An 18958-nucleotide genomic window follows, 5' to 3' on the forward strand; every position below is an offset into this window, starting at 1 on the left:
TAAAAAACCAAAGGATTTAAGTAATAGATAGAAAAACAGAAAAATATTTTTTATCCATAAATTTCAATTATTTTTTTCTTCTTTAAATATAAACTTTTAGTCAGTTCAAAATTCAAGACAGTCTTGGAAAGAAGCTACCAGAGCTTTTTCTGTATGTGGTCCATGATATAAAATGAGTTTGACTCCCCTGCTATGTGAGATTCAGGAGAGATTAGGTCTATGTTACTCGAATAAAAAGAGAAGAAAAAAAAGCAATGACACGTTTCTGATTGCAACACCTGGAGCTACAGAATTACAAAGGCCATGGATTTGTAGTTGGAGGGTGTTCTGGGTCTCTGCTTTCAAAGCAAAACAGGAAGATAGATATTTATTCATTTATATCTTAGTATCACTGTAATTAATTATTGTAGAAGTCTTAGCCCTGTCATGACGCCATAAAACATTCTTAATACTCAGCATTTGTTAACGAAAGCAATGGTTGCATTTAGGGGATTTAAACTGCGCATGTCTGTGGGAACTGCTGTAATGCTGGTTGTGTTTATGTTGTAGCGAGGAGAAATAGATATGACTGCATATCACTAATAGGGGGGTTGCGAGCCTAAAACTAGCATGTGAAATGTTAATATCGGCTTATACATACAGTGAAATTGAAACATTTAATCTTACGTAGGTCTTATGTGGTTTTTAGCCTAGTTATGATGCATTTCGTCATTGCTTGTTCGTTATTATTTACGTTTACAGAGTGAAAGAGTCGAGAGTGCCGTCTTTCTCTCCCCCTCTACGTGGCGGAATGGTAGGGTCCTTGGTAACGTCACGGGCTGGGCGGGGCTCAGCAGGCTGATCGTGAAGAAGAGGATTGTTGCTGTTGTTGTTGTTGTTGTGTAGCTGGAGCGCTGGGAGGTGCTGGGCCGTCTGTTCGTTAATTTGAGGTTCAAACCGAGAGGACAGCGAGCGGAAAGATTGTTGAGCCCCAAATTTAACCGTGAGTCGCGTTTACAGCCCGCTGCACCCGACGAGAGGAGCCCGGAAACGGCAAACATGAAATGGATGTTCAAAGAAGACCACTCTTTGGGTAAGAATGGAGGTGATGTTCTGATTAGTGAGGAAAAATGGTTATGAGTTGTTATTATTATGTTATAAAAGTTTATCTGTTTATTCTTCCGTATTGGAGTTAATGTGGGCTTTAAAGTTTCTAAGGTGTCGCTGATAAACGGGCCCTGCGGGGAGCCGGGCCTGTCCTCCAGGCATTTGTCCATAGAGGAGCCAGCGATCCATTAGCGGGGAAATACAGGTGTAAATACTGATGTCCGCTCCAGTTAACGTTAATTTCGAACCTGTAGTATTAAAGCCGTGTACTGGGCTCGTGGAAGGGAACAAACCATCGTGTTTTTGTTGTTAACACGACGACCAGGCTAATCGTGTATGCTGGCTCAGCAAGTTGCTAGTCGGGCCTCGCCTCTGCTCGCAGTTCATCAGCAGCTGGATGACCAAACAGCTCTAACACTACAGGCCAGCCGCATGCATCACAGCTGGAAAGATTTCAGGGATCATTTAAAGAGAGTTAAAGAGGTGCTCAGTTACAGGTGAAGTACAGTAAAGTAAATCAAGGTAATCAGGAAAACTCACTCAGTGAAGTACTGAAAAGTGCAGGAGCACATTCCCTGTGATTGTGTTACTGTGATATAGTTTTACATCCATTAATTTCACATAAAAATATTATATTATTGTATAATTATGCATTAGTAATAAATGTTGTGTAAGCTGACTTTTACCAGTAGTTGAAACTTATCATGAAATATTATCTGTAGGTTTGAAAATAGTACAAGTCTCTCCATTAAGAAAGATTACAACAAGCACACGTTGGTGGATGTGAAGACCCAACCCCCCAAATTCCGGGAGCTTTTCTGGGGGTGGGGCTTGCACTGCTGATATTAAAAAGGGAAATTGATTTAGGTAAAAAAAAAAAAACAACAACAAAAAAGCAGTGGTAACGTTTTATGTCAGTTATCAACGTTATTATAATAAAAGCTTAAGAAAGTATTTATGGTGCTTTCTTTCAAGCTAACCCTATTCAGGGTTTGTAGTCAAATGACTGTTAACCTGTCCACCATTTTGGCATTGTGGTGCTGTAGGGTGGCGTGAACAAGGTCACATGGTCCTAGATCAATGAGGGGACTCGTTGGAGGTTTACAGTACACGGTGCTACCTGTACGGACCTTCCTGCGATTTTTTTTTTTTGGTTGCTACAACATCGCCCTAGTCACTGTTTGGAAGGAAGATTTCTAGCAAAGCTGTAAAAATGAGAAAAATGCAAAAAACAAAAGTCAAAACCTTTACAGGGAAGGTGAATATTTCTGGGTTGTGTTGCACTTTGTGTTTCACTACAGCTCAGGAAGTAGTTAGCGAGGGTTTGCAGTTAATTCAGTATCTTCCATGCAAACTAGAAGCAACTACAACAATTAGCATGTCTATGGCGGCCAACTGTGAAACCTGAACAGGAGCTCAGGGCACCCCCGGTGCTTCCTGTGAACGATAAGATGTGGTTCCTGCGGACTCATGCCAAGCGCTGTTTCAACCAGCTGACCACAAACCGCGATAAGGATTTTTGTCCATTTGTGCTCATTCATCTTTAATTTATGTGACACAGTGAAAACAAATGATCTGAAGGAAAGGAGCTCTTGAACTGTTAGAAACGGGAGTGATTATTTTACTTTTGTGCAAATATTTGCCAGAATAAATACTTGCAGGAATGCATGCGGCGTGATATCATAGAGGCAACATGGGAAGGTTTTATTAAAGATTCAGTGCCTGCATGTTCTTCTTCTGAGTGAGCGGATCGAAGGTGTTCAGGCAGTCAGAGCTGGTGTTAACTGACAGCAACGCCGCCGTCAGATATCGATCTCTGTGCATAATCAGCAGCAGGAAGTGCCGAGAGCTGTCTGTGGAAGGTTTTTTCTAAACAAACCTCTCTGAAGAACTCCTCAAATAACCTTCGGGGACCTAAAAACTTAAACTGAAGAAGTCAGCTGGTTTTTGAAATGTAGCTTTTATTGATTAAGGAAGGCTGATATTTTTGGTACATGTAGACAAACTGCTGAAGCTAGCCTCCACACCACAGGGGGCGCTGCAGGGAGCAAAAGATTGCCTTTGCATTTAGAAAGTTACTGAAAACCTTTTTCACTAATTGAAGTGGACTTAAATCTGCATTTGTTAATCCCTGTCATATATCTACTGCTCCTGGTGGATGTTCATATTAAACAAGACTGTATGAGATAAAGAAGGCTTATTTTGAACTGTGAATCATGCAAAGCCGTAGAGCAATATAAATATGTTGAAATAAGTTGAACATTAGATTGCAGTGAATAGCGGCTCTTTCTAATGTCTGTTTTCAGTTATTTGTTGCTTATAATTTGCATCTGTTTGATCGTTATTGTAGTTTTCTGTCTTTTTAATCATGTTTGTTTCTGTGGTTTAATCAAGGGAGAACTCTGAGTCAGTTTCTTGTTCCATTATTGTTAAAATAATAATAATAATTTTCTTCATAGTTTCATTTTGGTTAACTTTCATTCGCCATTTTTTAAATTTTTTTTTATTTCACTTTGAAACAGCCTGAGGTGCCGAGAAACACCCATCAGACTAACCCGCATGTTTCTGTGTCTCCTGCAGAACATCGATGCATAGAGTCAGCCAAAATCCGCAACAAGTACCCTGACCGCGTCCCGGTGAGTGAGCACGACGACACGTGGGCGGCTGCTTCTGCAAGTCGGCCAGTTCGCTGATGATGAAATGTGTGTGTTGTTGCGTTCAGGTGATCGTGGAGAAAGTGTCGGGATCACAGATAGTGGACATCGACAAGAGGAAGTACCTGGTCCCCTCTGACATCACAGTGGCCCAGTTCATGTGGATCATCAGGAAACGCATCCAGCTGCCCTCGGAGAAGGCCATCTTCCTGTTTGTGGATAAGACGGTGCCTCAGTCCAGGTGAGCGACCTCGTTTTCTGTTTTTTTATTATAAAGTAATATAATGAGATCTTAAATGACCTTGCTCTGTTACTTCAGGTCGTGTGAGGGTTTAATGTTTGATTGTAAACTGAATACTGTTGGCCGGCACCGTTAACCATTTCAGTTTTAAAGTTCTTTAGATAAAATTCAATTCAATTTTATTTATATAGCACCAAATCACAACAACAGTCGCCTCAAGGTGCTTTATATTGTACAGTAGATCGTACAATAATAGATACAGAGAAAAACCCAACAATCATATGACCCCCTATGAGCAAGCACTTTGGCGACAGTGGGAAGGAAAAACTCCCTTTTAACAGGAAGAAACCTCCGACAGAACCAGGCTCAGGGAGGGGCGGGGCCATCTGCTGTGATTGGTTGGGGTGAGAGAAGGAAGACAGGATAAAGACATGCTGTGGAAGAGAGACAGAGATTAATAACAGATATGATTCGATGCAGAGAGGTCTGTTAACACATAGTGAGTGAGAAAGGTGACTGGAAAGGAAAAACTCAATACTGTAAACTGTATTTATTCCGTTTTGGCTCTCAGCACTCGGCCGTCATAATGCTGCACGTCTCAGTGTTTCAGTGTTAGTGGGTCAGTTTCCACGGTTTCATAGCTCTGTCTCCAGGTCTGCGTATTCTAATATGAAAAAAATACACAAACTATTTTTACACCTGTTTGCCGAGTTATAAACGTTTCCTAAAAATCTTATTTATAGCATGAATTATATGTACAAGCGGTTAACCTACGCTCCCTGCTGGACAGGGGAAATAAGTGAACTGACTGCTCGACTGTCAATAAATTTAAAAGAGACACACAGACAAACATCGGTGTCTTCAAACAAGAACAAATCAGGTGCAAATGAATGATAAAAAAAATCAAAAAATGAGACTTGAAAATGAGAATTAGTGTTGGGAATGTTTAAGGTGCAGGTAGGGAGGTGAGCATCTCCTGGGACTCCTTTGAACATCTGGTCCTTCACCTGTTTTATGATTACTGGTTATTTTAAACTGTCATTGGACTCTGCGTAATTCCTGGCTTTGTGTTTTTATTCTTAGGCTCTACCAGAGTGGCTTTGCATGATTTACAGCTCACAATAATCCACCTTTATCTTATGCAGCAGCCCCTCAGTCCGTCTGCATTAGCTCCTCCCTCTTTATGTAATCTTTTTTCTGATTGGCTGCTTCTCACAAACAAACCGCCTCAGGTGACCATATTAGGAACGTCTGCTCTTTATGTGCTAGTGTGCGTCACTCCTCCAAATGTTCACAGATTTCTGGTGTTATTTATGAAAAAATGCTAATCAGGCGGATTTGTTGGTGTCTTTTCTGCGGTGGATTGTTTTCTTATTTGGTGTTCAGTGACGACGTTGCGTCTCCCTCCATGTTTCAGCATCACGATGGGGCAGCTGTACGAGAAGGAGAAGGATGAGGACGGCTTTTTGTACGTGGCCTACAGCGGGGAGAACACCTTTGGCTTTTAGAGGAAAATAAAAGCTGCCTCTCGTGACACCCACCCACATCCAATCACAGCCCTCACTTGGCCCCTGGGAGACAGCGAGGGAAATTCAGAGACTGGAACAGACACGGATACGCATTGGGAGACTCCGGCGTGCTTGTCCCGGCTCATGTCTCGCCTCCTCTTTACAGATCCAGTGTGTCACATTTCAGTTACTCTTTGTTCGATGTTGTGATTTGAGTGTTTTAGTAGGAACCTTGATTTATTATTATTGTTATTGATTGTTTCCACCTTTTAAAAGTGACATGAGTGAATGACTTTTGCTTTCAGTTGTGCTTTCTTCTTTGAAGATGATATTTAAAAAAATGAATTATTTGACGGTAAGGTAGCTGGATGACCTAACCAATAAAAAGCCAAAAATAAAGCCTGGGCACCTTCCTCATTTCTTCAAACTGTGTGTGTTATTTGATGCAAACAGGGGGTCATGTGACTCTTCAGCACAAAATGATCCCCATGAGTGTCGCCGCCACTCGAGCTGTTAACCGATGACACAACAGCAACAAAAAACATAAAAAATACAACATTGTTACAAATGAGACGAGATTGATGCTGCAGAAAATCACAGAGCGGTGTAATTTCAGATAGCTTTTGTTTCCCTGAATGAATGAAATGATCAATTAAAAGTGTATTTTGTATTTACTCAGGTTAAGATTTGTTTGATGGTCTGGAGCGTGCATGTGTAACAAATACCCAGAAACCCCCCCACAGAAGTGAGGAAGAATTCTCACGGCACTGAGGATGATCCTAATGTCGCGCTGATAATACGCTCAAAATAATCTCTTTTCAGACTTGTTGTCTGAAACAGTTGTGATGATTCACTGAGCTTTGACTCTTTGCTCCTTGGTTTTAGTGAAATCTGATTGTAAAGAGTTGCTGTGGAACGCTTTAGGAGGAAACGTAGTTTCTTTTTGTTTGGTGTCATTTATTACTTGTGTTGTGATTTTAACCTTTGATACTTTCAGTCACGTTATTGCAAAACATTCATTCATTTAGTAGTTTTCACTTCCTGTTTAGAGTTTCTAATCGTGACATTTTATGCTGCACAAAGTGCCATGACCTCTTCTGTGTGATGAAGTTGCCGCGATGATTTCTGGGTAAAACCGACCAGGGACACATGAAAGTTCATGGAAGCACGTCTGCGTGCTGAGTTCTCATACTTGGTATTAGCAGCTCGAATCAGGAACCAGACACTCGATATCTGAGTGAGGGTGTGAGAATGTGGTTACCGACTTCTACGAAAGCAAAGAAGTTTGAAAATGCAAAGTACTGAACTCAGCAACTCCTTCACTCACTACATTTATTATTTATTATTTTACCTGTTTTACAGAGCATTTTAACTCTTTAATGTCACTTTAAATGATTTTACTTTTTTTGGAATGATCAAATTCTTCTTTTTATATTATTAACTACATGTAACTATAGCGGCCACTTTATGTTTCTCTCTCTTCACTGTGAAAACTAAAGAAAATACAAAACAGTTTACAGCATAAACATCTCAGATGTTTCAAACATTCCCGTGTTAGCGTCCATAAACACTCTCAAGCTAGCACAAAAAAAAGAAAAGAAAAGCAATAGACCATGTCCTGTTACTGTCAAGCACATAAACAACATTATGTACAAACTAACATCATTATTTAAGACATTTGTAATCATTTCCAAAAAATGTGAAATACACACAAAATCTACAACAGAAACATATAAACCACTTTTATTTAACTACCTAAAACTAATTCATGATCAATCTGTGTAAAACTGTGTGTTTCTCTGTGTATTTGTATTCTTCTGGTTTCACTTCCTCGTCTGCATCCTTTCTCTGAATTTTAAGGATACTCGGGAGTAAACAAACCAAAGTTCCTCTTTCTCTAAATAACATCTGATCTCTAAAAGCTGCTGAAGCGACGCTGCTCGTCTTTGTTTTCATCACTCGTGTCGACAGCTTTCAGTTAAAAATCTGTAGAACGACAAATCTAAACTTTTACTTTGACAAAAATGTGCAAAAACAGCGAAATAACAATAAAATCCATCTTTTATAATTAAAAATAAATGTTAGAAGATGCGGCTGCTGATGGCGCAGACACAAAGGTCCCAAAAGTATACGGCAAACACTGGTTTATTCCAGCTTTGGGTCTTTATGAAAGTGATGTTTGTGATTATTATTATAACATAATATTTTTATAAAATGGGTGTATGTCTTCATGACTCACAGCTGCTCTAAATAAAAGACTCAGTGGGCTTTAAAGAGTACAAAAATAAATCTTTTATTGTGAAAGGTGGAGCAATAATGAACAGACATTTGAAACGTTCAGTCACAGCACTTGGTTTATCTCATAAAAAACATTGAAGAGAAAAAACTTTAAAGGTTTTAAACTAGAAACATTTCTGTGTAATCATCATTAATGATCAAAGTTCTGCAACAGTTTAAAACACATGAGAGCAGCAAATAACTTTGTCAGATTATTAATGTAGAAAAGAACCGCTTTGATCATTTCTGGGATTGCAGACTCAGGTGGTTGTGGGCTTCAGAGTGGTGGACGAGAAGTTTTTCTTCATTTCTTTAGTGGTTTCAGGTTTCAGAGTGGTGGGCGCTGATCTTTTCTTGAATTCTTCCAGATGCATCAGTGCATGTTTCCATTCAGGATCAAGGCAGAGCTTCTTCTTCAGAGTAGTGACGCTGCAAGAAAGACATGATACACAGTGTCAATGCACACGTCACAATATCACAAACAGGGCCAATGATGGAAAGAAGCTGAAAAATAAGTCACACAGCAGCCAGTTTAATTTTTCTCAGTACGTAGTATTACCAACCGATGATGAACACACAGAAGACAATCAAATCTACTGGGTTTCAGACTGGTGGAGCCCAAACATGGAGCCAAAAGAGAGTGAACATTGAACATTTGTGTAAGCCTATTTCGCGATTTCACAATAACATACTACAACTGTCTCAATCAGAAGACTGAGATTTTTATTTTACCTCTAAAATCAAAATGTTCTAAAATCCTCTTTAAGTGCAACTCCTCCCAAATTCGATGCCACCTAAATGAACTAAAACATCGAACATATTTAACGCAGGTTAGCTGCACTTTACATTTCAGCCTGGTTTCTGGTCCACGATGAAAAGAGTTCATTTGGCTAAAACCTGAACTTGGAAATATTTCAGCTGCAGTGCACTACATCTGGACAGAGACCTGCAACACTGTGACTTTCATGTACTCACATGATTGCTTCTCGATTGCAGCCGCTGGTCTTCATCACATGCTGCACCCTGTTCACTGGTATGTGGATTTTATTAGTGACGGCCTCGCAGCATTCGCCATTTTTTATCACCATGTCTATAGCGACTGGGTCTGTGAACACACACACAGAGTTAATACGAGTACAGCTCAGACTCACGGCGCTCAGGGGTCAGAGGTCAGCGGTACTCACGGGCAGAGCTGTGCTTCAGGAAGCAGGTGAGCGTCAGGACTGTGAGAGCCAGCAGAGTCTTCATGGTTCCCGACACAGACAGATGTTCTTCTGTTTGAATGTGCAGGGCTGATGTGCTCTGACCTGCTCTCTGCTCCCTTTATATCCACCTCCCACGTCCACATTCATGGCTCAGTGTGTTCTAAGAAGTCACGCTTCCCCTTTGGTTCCACTTCTTCTCCTTTCTGACAGGATTCAGAGAAACCCCTTACAGAGGATTTCTTTTTTAAATGATGCTGAAACCCCCAAAGAAAATGCAACGAAATCTCATTTTACTTTTAACTGGTGCAAAAATCTGTCTTTGCATATCACATTTGATCTATTTCTCATTTTTCTTATTTCTCTCATTTGTTGTCAATAAATCAGAGAAATAAACTCTGAAACGCCGGCAGAGCTTTATGTGAAAATTATAAACTGATCGGTCTGTATTGGCAGAACTCATCCGATTCCTACACATCCAATAACCCACAGTGACAGACGACAATGACATGACCCTGTTTGAGTAAGTACTCTGGTGACAGTAGGAAGGAAAAACTCCCTTTTAACAGGAAGAAATACCTGGCAGAACCAGGCTCAGAGAGGGGCGGGTCCATCTGCCACAACCTGCTGGGATTTCTCATTTTAAATAAATACAAATAAAGTCCTTCCAGCGTTTCATTAGAAACATTAAAAACGTTTCCTCTGGGACCCTCTGACCGCAGAGCCCGGTGGGGCCGCTGCCTCGACACTGCTGGTAGATGCAGAGGAATGAGTAGAAATGATCATAGCAGCTATGTTTAATATGTTTGATATGAATTTAATTTTATAAAGCACATAAAGTACAAGTTGTAGTGCAGTAGTAATGGTAGTAATACTGTTGTAATGAATAGTGATACGGGTAGTATTAGCAGAACAAAGTCACAGTACTCCAGACCGTCAGCATGAACTCTGTGAGGTCGGAGCACAGATCACAGATTTCTGTTATTTTCTTTCATTTTCAGCGTGTTGAGTCTGAAACATAAAGCACGCGCACCTGTCCAGGTACTCACAGGCTGCACCGCTGTAGGGTGACGTTGTGAGTTGCCTGGCGGTTTTCACTTCCTCGTCCACTTCCACCAGAAAAACGTTTCTGTGAATCTGTTTTCACACTTTGAGAAAACCCGCACATTTATTGTGACTGTGTGCAATTTTGTGTTTCTACTTCCTCATTGTGGTGAGCTCATTTAGGAGGCAAAAGGAGAGAAGTGAAAGAAAAACAAGCGTATTTCCTCTTGTTGACTTTCATCATGAGCTTAAATGTGTTCATTTAACTTCAGAGGGAATTTTATTTGTCTTATTCATTATTTTATATTTGTTTGGATTTTCAAAATAATGTGCTTCATGTTTTATTTGATCTCATTTTATTTTGGTATTTTTATTGTGTCATACATTAATATTCATTTACTTAAATAAACCTCTGTTTGCTGTGAGACATCGACTCGTTTAAAAGTAGAAAACGTATTTTTCCTCACTGGTGTTTGACACTGTGTCTGATGCTTTTTGAGTTTCTGATGTCTTTTTGGGTCATGACTCCATATATTTAATAATGAATATGTTAATATTGCACCTGTGTGCTTAAATGTGCTTTTTAATAAATCAGAGTTTGAGTTTGGGACAGTACATTATGTGAAATGTTCGGAATATACCTGCTGAAAGGTGCAGACTTCAAATATGATATACAGTCTCTCCATAGTGAGGGAAACAAACACATGACCTGCAGGCCAGCATTTTGGTGCAACCAGCAGATTCCTTTCTTTTAGTCTGAGCCTATCAGCGTTGCAATCAACTCACTAAACAGAAGAGAACAAAAGGACCGGTCCCGCTAAATGTCACGCACGCAGGTGATTCCGCCCCATCTCACATTGTGCGTCAGAAAGCTTTTTCTGAAAAAACAGGGCTGTTGCTTGTTTTGATTGGACCGCAGCCAGGCTCGCTGCAGCCAAAGCCCTAAAAGCTGTGTCCCGGTTGCTAAGGTGTTGAGTCACCCAGAATTCACTGGTTGCATTAGTGACGATATCCAAGTTATAGCAAGAGGAAACTCCGTCCTTCCAGTGGGGACTAAAGGGATGTGCGTCTGCCAGGAAAGCGGGAAGTAAATAATTTAGAGCAGAATAGAGTGAGACGTCTTGTCAGTGCGTCAGCTCCATGAGCACAGCTAACCCGACCTGCGTCTTTAAGCAGTCAGTGTCATTTTCCTGCAGCTGCATTCATTTAATTTTCACTCTTATCTTTGTAAAGAGATAAGCAGCAGTTTTGCTAGGAAAACTGGCAACTCCAGTTTTTCCTCAACATGAAACAGAAATTTTTTCATCTCTGTGTAATTCCTGCAGACCAGGCTGTGTGACCATCACATCAGTGAAACTGAAGGAACGTCTAAATGGAAAAAACAAACCAAACACTTTCCCAGCAGTGAGTCAGTCCCCCAGACTCTCATGTTCAAATGTCCAAATTTACAGCAGAAATTAGCATGTCATGTGGGGACGTAACACAGCTATAAAAACCGTTTCGGTCTCTAAAGATAATTTCCCCTTCCATAACAGCAGGCACACTGCACCACCTTTTCTCCAACAGGCTTCATCAGGGCCAGACTTAGGGAAGGGCAGCTGTCTGCTTACACCCTATGACAGAGAGAAGACAAAACTTAACGACATGCAGTACTGCAGCCTTCAAAATAGAGACAGTGTCTGTCTCCTAAAGAGGGGCCGAAGCTGAAGGCTCTCCCTCCCATTCTACTTTTAAATACTCTAGGAACAACAAGTAGGCCTGCAGTGCGAGAGCGAAGTGCTCTAATAGGGTGATATGGTACTGTGAGGTCTATCACTGGCATTTTGGATCGGCTGGAGTCTTTTGAAAGAACTTTAAGGATAACAAACTTCACGTCAAATTGGGACACGCCCCCTAGGGTGGTTGAGAATGACCAAGCAAAGATCCTGTGGGACTCCCACATACAGACGGACAAAATGATCATGGCAAACCAACCGGACATAGTGGTGGAAGACAAGCAGAGGAAGACGGCCGTAGTGATAGATGGAGTGATACTGAATGACAGCAACATCAGGAAGAAGGAACACGAGAACCTTGAGAAGGACCAAGGGCTCAGAGAAGAGCTTGAGAAGATGTGGAGGGTGAAGGTAATGGTGGTCCCAATGGTAGGGACCCCCAAACTGGGCGAGTGGCTCCAGCAGATCCCGGGAACAACATCAGAGATCTCTGTCCAGAAGAGCACAGTCCTAGGAACATCTCAGATACTGTGCAGGGCCCTCAAGCTCGCAGGCCTCTGGTAGAGGACCCGAGCTTGAAGAACAGATCGCCTGCAGGGGTGAGAGGGGAGTTTTATTCATATTTCCATTTTATTTAGATTTACAAGTTTAAAAAAATCCTGTCAGTTATTTTTATTTTATTTAAATTTGTTCTTTTAGTGTAGTTTGAATTAACTATAATAACCTGGTTAGGCAGACTCCTGACATGCATAAACTTCCTTGTCTTCAAACCTGTATTCTCTCTAATGCCCAGCAGGGGGCGAGTCGACTGCTGCAAAGAGTCAGATTACACAGGTCTAAAAAACAACAACAACAAAAACACATTTTTCAGCTGCATGGGATATTTTGGGTAAATTGTTTTTTAGGGTGCTGAATCCAAAAATGATCTCCATTTCCCTCCATCACGTAGAGTTTTTTTGCAAAACACGAGGAGTTTACATTAAAAAAAGCACAACAGCGATGAAAAATATCAATAATTTATTACTATTAACTATGCACACTTTTTCTGAGATTCTTTAGCTTTGGCTATGAACAAAATAAACCTTTTGGGACACGATCGTCTGAGCTCCTCACATCGGCAGACCCACCGTACCCTCCCCCCTCCTACTGACACCCCTCAATTCCTCACATTTTCTAGTTGTATGTCTCACTCTTAGAAACATTACACTAATTTAAGGAATCCTTATTGGATATGGTTTTTTGATTCAAGTATAGGATACCAGATTTCAGTTTAAAAAGGTTAATTACAGTAAAAACATGAGTTTTTCAAGAAAACCTGATGAGGTGGAACTTTTAGAATATTTTTCCCGGTTTCTGTGAGTAAAAATCTATAAGAAACAGTCAAAAAATCCTGTGCAGTGTTCTGTTTGCAGACCTTTGCTATTTGGACGTCAATAAGAAACTGAGCCTGCTGCTTCCTTTATCTGTGAACTCAGATTAGGTTATTTTCCATTGGATTTATGTCAGCGCACAGTAACGTTTCACTCATTCTGTAAATGACGGCTTACTGAAAATGAACAAAATTTCTGCATTACTCGAATGTTCACCCATCATTCTTAATTTCTTGGACAGTTTAATTTCACCTCCTAGCCCTCTTCACAAACTTCACCCTTTGATGCTGTAGTACAGGAAGATGGAGTCGCAGGTGTTGACTGGAATGCCCCTGAAACTCTGCCACCTTGGCTGGATATTTTGCAGAAAGTCCCACGTCACATTCCTGTAGGTACATCACCCTGACTGAAACAACAGAAGGTCGTTCATGTTTGCATCACTGCGTCATAGTGTGCATGCAGTATGCTGCATGCACATGAGGGAAAATCTGCAGAAATGCCTCAATATCATTACATATTTAAAGTATGTAAATATGCAAAGAATCCCAAACAGCCCTTCTTGGTTTTATCCACAGTTTGTTCTTTTCATGAATCATAGCGGTTAGACTCTGTTTGTCTGAAACACTGAATTATAGACAAACCTAAAATTGCTGACACTAAACAACCTTTTACACACATCTAAAGCTTCCATCATTGTTACATTATTTCAGTAAATTTTGCCTGTTCCTCTTCCTTTTCCACCGACACCAGGTAAGCAGTGCGCCTGGGAGGTTAGGTGCTTTATAAGAGTAAATTCCTGCCTCAGATATTCACGAGTATCCATTGGGGCATACATAAATGTTTAAAGGTTATACTTCTGTTCCATATATATGTGCATGATTAAAAAAAATGCATACTTTATTTTTTGTGCATTTTCTATGAGTTTCATGTACAAAGGATGATTTTCATGAGACAGATCACGATTTACGAGGTCGCCACAGTTAACATATGAAAAAGTCCAAAGGAGCTGTAGACTTGCTGCCAAATACACAGACAAAAATAACACTATAATAAAAACTCATCAGGTTTCCGAGGCACTGACATCCCGCCGACAGACAGAGGGCCTCGTGTTGGTCTCTGTGTGGAAACGCCGACCGTATCAGACACGTGCAGGATTACTGAGTGTGAGATTACAACATTTCTGACATGCTAGCAGCGAAAACAACAGAAAGGAATATTAAAAAAAATCTGAGGATTAGATTCAAAACCCAAAACAATGACAGTGAGAATCAATCATCCTGAATCATTGCAGGTGCCCGAACGATGATGTAAGTGTGGAAAACCCATCGTGCCCGCAGTATTACATGCCCTGGTTTCCTTGTCACTCACAGAGAGGAAGTCAGTCAATGGGAGTGAAACGGTTCAAAGAAGCAGGAAGAATCAGCCTGTTAATTCTAATCAGACACGTATCCTCTTTCCTCTGTGGGACAGTGATGTAATGAACAGGTTTGACACATAAGTTATTTATAGAATCAGTGGAGGAAGCTGCTGAAATTATTTGTTTTTTATTCAGCGTAATTGTTAATTGTTAGACTGGTTTTGTGTGAAGACATCCAGGCTTTGACAGCAGGCTGAGGTGAACTATTAGCTACTGCCTGTGTTTTTGAAGCTTTAAGACTTTTAGAATCTCAACACAAGGGCGCAAAGCACAAACAAACTCGTTTCAAGTTAGTTTTAAACTTAAAATTAGGATGTCTGACAGGCTGATCCGGCAGGGGAGCTCTGCTTCTAAATACAGGCAGCAAGGCTTTATAGTGAGAGGGAGGAGACTGCGGCGGCATTGCATCACCTTGCTGGTTTCTGTGCCAAAAAGCACCGCCAAAAACACAAAGAGCACATAGAGTAAACAAGGAAACTCTAGCATAAGACTTATTGTGATAACCGAGGCTGGATTTAATCAATAACTTGTAAAAGTGCTGTTACAGTTTCACTTTGAATCATTCAGCTGAAGGCCCGTACCCTGTACGTTTACCTTAATAAAGAATCCCAGAAGGATCTTAAAGAAATTTTAAGCTGAAAGTTTGCAAGCTTTGTTTGCCCTGAATTTTACCCCACAGGTACCATACAAGCTTCCCTCTCTCCTTGTCTGCTGACTGCACTGAGGGCTTCAGAAAAGCTTCCAGCAGCAAATCTACCCTTAAAAACACAGGTGGGAAGTGAATAACTTGCTCTTATCCTGGTGTGACAGAGCTGACGTCACAGAGACCCAAACATTAGAGAAAAAACTGTCTGAAACATTGATGCTGAGCCCGTGGATAACTGCTATAGACTGTAGCTGTGTCCCAATTCATAGGCCGCATCCTTCAGAGGCCGCATTTGTAGACCAATTACGTCACAGCGATGGGACGAAGGCTGTCCAAATTCGAAGACTCCGACAAATATGTCCTCCTTTTCCCCAGATTTGAAGGATGGGTCGGGTGTGTCCTTCGTAGCCCACCATATCCCATAATTCATAGCGCAGCCCAGCCACTTCCAGTTTCCAACAATGGCGGCAGCTACTTAATTTTAATACTACTCTTATTACTCTTTCTGGGTCAGAAAATAAACTTTTAAGATATTTTCAGGCGAGAATGTAGCTGTGTAAACTTCAGATATCTGCTCGGTTTATCGAGACATCATATTTAAGACGTCTGTTACCCACCAGCTCGGAGCTGACCATGAGGTCAAGGCTCACTAGAGCCGATGATAACAGCGAACTCCCGGCACATTGTTTTCAGAACCCCGCGGTCTTTTACTACTCAAGTTAAACATGATATAAGTCACTCAGATAACTTAAAAATGTTATTGTTTGGCTTTTTTCAGTGTTTTATTTGTTCCTGAGTAAATCGGCTTGGCTGAGATTAAAGTTCTAGTTTTCACACAACTGAATAAACGTCAAACGGAAATCTGATTAATCAGAAATGTGAGATGGTCGAGAATTTACTCCAGTGTCCTGTTATACTGAGGAAGCAAGGAGCAGACGGCTGAGTTTATTAAACTCTACAAAGACAGCGGTGACGCAAATCTGAAGGCCAGACCGTCCCATTTCACAGCCTCACACTTCCGGCTTTCTGTATCTTCGAAGGACCCGGCCTTCGCAGTCTACGTGGGCCTCACGAGGATGCGGACCCTGAATTTGGACACAGCATGTATGTAAAGGATGGAATTAGGCACCATCTTTAGTCAACAACTGATTTTGGACTCTGCAGTCGGTCACATGAACATTAGCAGTGTGGCTGCTGCCGTCTTAGACTTTTGAAGCCAGAAGTGACCACATTTGGATGACAGGATGGCGTGCTAAGTTACCAGCTAACTCCAGTTAGCTCACTCCACAAGCTGCATTAATTTAAAAGGCCAGTAAACCAGGATAGCTAACAAACTGTCAGTCACACGTGTCCATCAGGTTGTCTACAGTCTACCATGTACTTACAGTCTGTGTTGTAATATAAATGCAGTCCACCCACATTCAGGGGTGAGGGGCAGTGAGCGCGCCCAGCACAGTCAAACCCTGCAGTCTTTGTTTGCTGTGTTTGATCTGAGGCGACACTCAAAATTCATGCATTGCACAGTGACTTGGTGTGTGTAATGTTCTGCATGTGAGTGAACAAAGTCTTAATCAGAGTTTTTCAGAGAGTCCTGGACAAACACCAGGACACTCGAGCTGCACGAGTTTAGGCCGCCCTGTGGTATCCATGGTTACCGAGTTACAGTGGGAGTTCAGAGCTGCTGAATGGAAGAGACACATCATCTCGGTTCACTCTAATGGGCTACGTTGTACTGCAGTGGTGGATCGTGGAGCCTCACAGTAGTTCCGAAAGTTATCCCCATATGCTAGCCGTGCCGCAGAGGCACAAGCTATGTCCCAATTCATAGGCTGCATCCTCCTTCGAAGTTATCTAAGTGACTTATATATCATGTTTAACCTGAGTAGTGAAAGACCGCAGGGGGTTTGAAAACGATGTGCGGGGAGTTTGCTGTTCTCGCCCCGGTCAACTATCGAGCTGGTGGGAAACAGAAGTCTCCGAAAACGTTGGAGCACTTTTGCAAATATGCAATGTCTTGATAAACCGAGCAGATATTTGAAGTTTATACAGCTACATTCTCGTGTGACACAGAAAGAGTAATAAGAGTAAAATTATAGTTTAAGTAAATAACTAAGTAGCTGGCGCCATTGTTGGAAACAGGAATCGGCTGGGCAGCGCTATGAATTCTGGGATAGGTTGGGCCATGAAGGATACACCCGACCCATCCTTCAAATCTGGGGAAAAGAAGGACGCATTTGTTGGCTGCATTTGGAGCAGCCTTCGAATCGGGTCAGCCTTCGTCGCCTGACTATGATGTAATCGGTCTACAAATGCGGCCTCCGAAGGATGCGTCCTATGAATTGGGACATACCTAAAGTTTGAGATGCATTTTTAAAAGGTAAGATGTTAAAAACAGCTCTGTATGTTAGCAGCACATGTCTGACTTGGCTAAGCACTTGCAAGAAGTATTTGAAGGCTATATGACCTACGTGATGAGGCCTGCAGTCAGGGCCCTGCAGGTTATCAGCCCAGCTTCTCTCAGCCTGAACGCAGCACACATTCTCGTGAGTTATTCTGAGCTGTCACGTTTCCCATATGATGGATCTTAGGGTTTTCCTCACTGGGCCGAGGGGAGGGGCAGCAGGAGGAACCGGTACGTAGCCCCACTTCCTGTGTGTGATCATACTTCCTACATTCGTCTTATCAAAATTACTACAGCAGGTGAGTCCTTCCTTTTTAGGTTAGTTCTTTGTATTAAGAGTTTATGCCTTTCCTCACAAACTCCCCGAGTGAAAGTAATTCATGTGTCTGTATTTTCCTGCTTAGTTACTGCCTCTCACTTCCTGTTTTAGCTTGTCAGCTAAATGTCTCTGCATTTTTAATCGTCCCTGCATGCTCCTAACCAACTTTGGATGGTGTTCACTCTGCTGGTGACCTTTGTGGAGGTTTCATCAGATGAAATAAAGGCTCACCTTTGTTGCTTCAGTCTGTTTTCCTCATCCTGCTCCACATGACAAATTCATCAACCCTCCAAAATAAATATTTAAAATGCATTAAAAAAAACAAAAACACTAAATGTTTTGTGTTTATTTCCTCCTTCAACTTTTGCTGACCTCAGAACCTCACTCCAGCAGCAGGAAGTGAATGTAGTGTTATTGCATCACCAGGACATATCTGTGGAGTGATAGGGTAACTACAGGGTGCAGCACACACATGAGTGCTGTTATTAAATTATGAGGGAGCTGTGAGGGCTCCATATTCCTGATGGTGGTCCAGCAGGAGGATGGGCCGGGGTGGGCGGATTAGCAGGGATGAAACTCAGTGCCCGAGAACTGATGTCATATCATGTCATCATGCACAACAAATAGAGCTGAGACCACAGAGAGCTCACAGGCTAAAAACAGTGAATTTCCGTTGAAGACAAAAAAGTAAGATCACAATCTAATTCATGCAAATACTGAAATCACATTGTGAGAACACACATCATGAGCCACCCCGCTGCTCTAAAGTCAGTTATCGCTCCCATTTTTCTGTAGCCTGCTGTTCCTGATGCTGACAGAAAAATGGGAGCATCAGTGACTTTGCAGCAGCGGGGTGACTTCAAGAGGATCTTTTCTATGTGAAAAGTCAGAAATGACCTCATATTTTATTTATTAATACCTCATGTGTTAGATCTTTTATTTCACATTTATATTTTATATGATAATACAGAGTGTTTCATTGCGCCGTGTTGACATTTTGAAAACTTTAATTTGAGTTCTTCTTCTCTCAGAAAAAGAAGCCGACAGAAGCTTTTGTGACTCTGATGTGTAAACACTG

General features: G+C 41.4%; 1 protein-coding gene across 1 annotated transcript; it reads left to right on the plus strand.

The window, feature by feature from the left end:
• Nucleotides 1-828: 828 nt before the first annotated feature.
• On the plus strand, nucleotides 829-5906 carry LOC116319113 (gamma-aminobutyric acid receptor-associated protein-like 2). The gene is made up of 4 exons (XM_031738337.2): nucleotides 829-1072; nucleotides 3667-3722; nucleotides 3809-3981; nucleotides 5399-5906. Exons 1-4 carry the CDS (start codon nucleotides 1039-1041, stop codon nucleotides 5487-5489), a joined length of 354 nt encoding a protein of 117 aa, XP_031594197.1. The 5' UTR covers nucleotides 829-1038; the 3' UTR covers nucleotides 5490-5906.
• Nucleotides 5907-18958: the final 13052 nt, after the last annotated feature.

The sequence above is a fragment of the Oreochromis aureus genome, linkage group 1 (genome assembly GCF_013358895.1).
Source record: "Oreochromis aureus strain Israel breed Guangdong linkage group 1, ZZ_aureus, whole genome shotgun sequence".
NCBI classification, from domain to species: domain Eukaryota; kingdom Metazoa; phylum Chordata; class Actinopteri; order Cichliformes; family Cichlidae; genus Oreochromis; species Oreochromis aureus.

Bases quoted from the DNA above. Each gene is read 5' to 3' on its own strand.
- LOC116319113 (XM_031738337.2), top strand. From the start codon at position 1,039: ATGAAATGGATGTTCAAAGAAGACCACTCTTTGG. The intron at 1,073-3,666 runs GTAAGAATGGAG...TGTCTCCTGCAG, and splicing joins CAAAGAAGACCACTCTTTGG to AACATCGATGCATAGAGTCA. The intron at 3,982-5,398 runs GTGAGCGACCTC...TCCATGTTTCAG, and splicing joins AAGACGGTGCCTCAGTCCAG to CATCACGATGGGGCAGCTGT.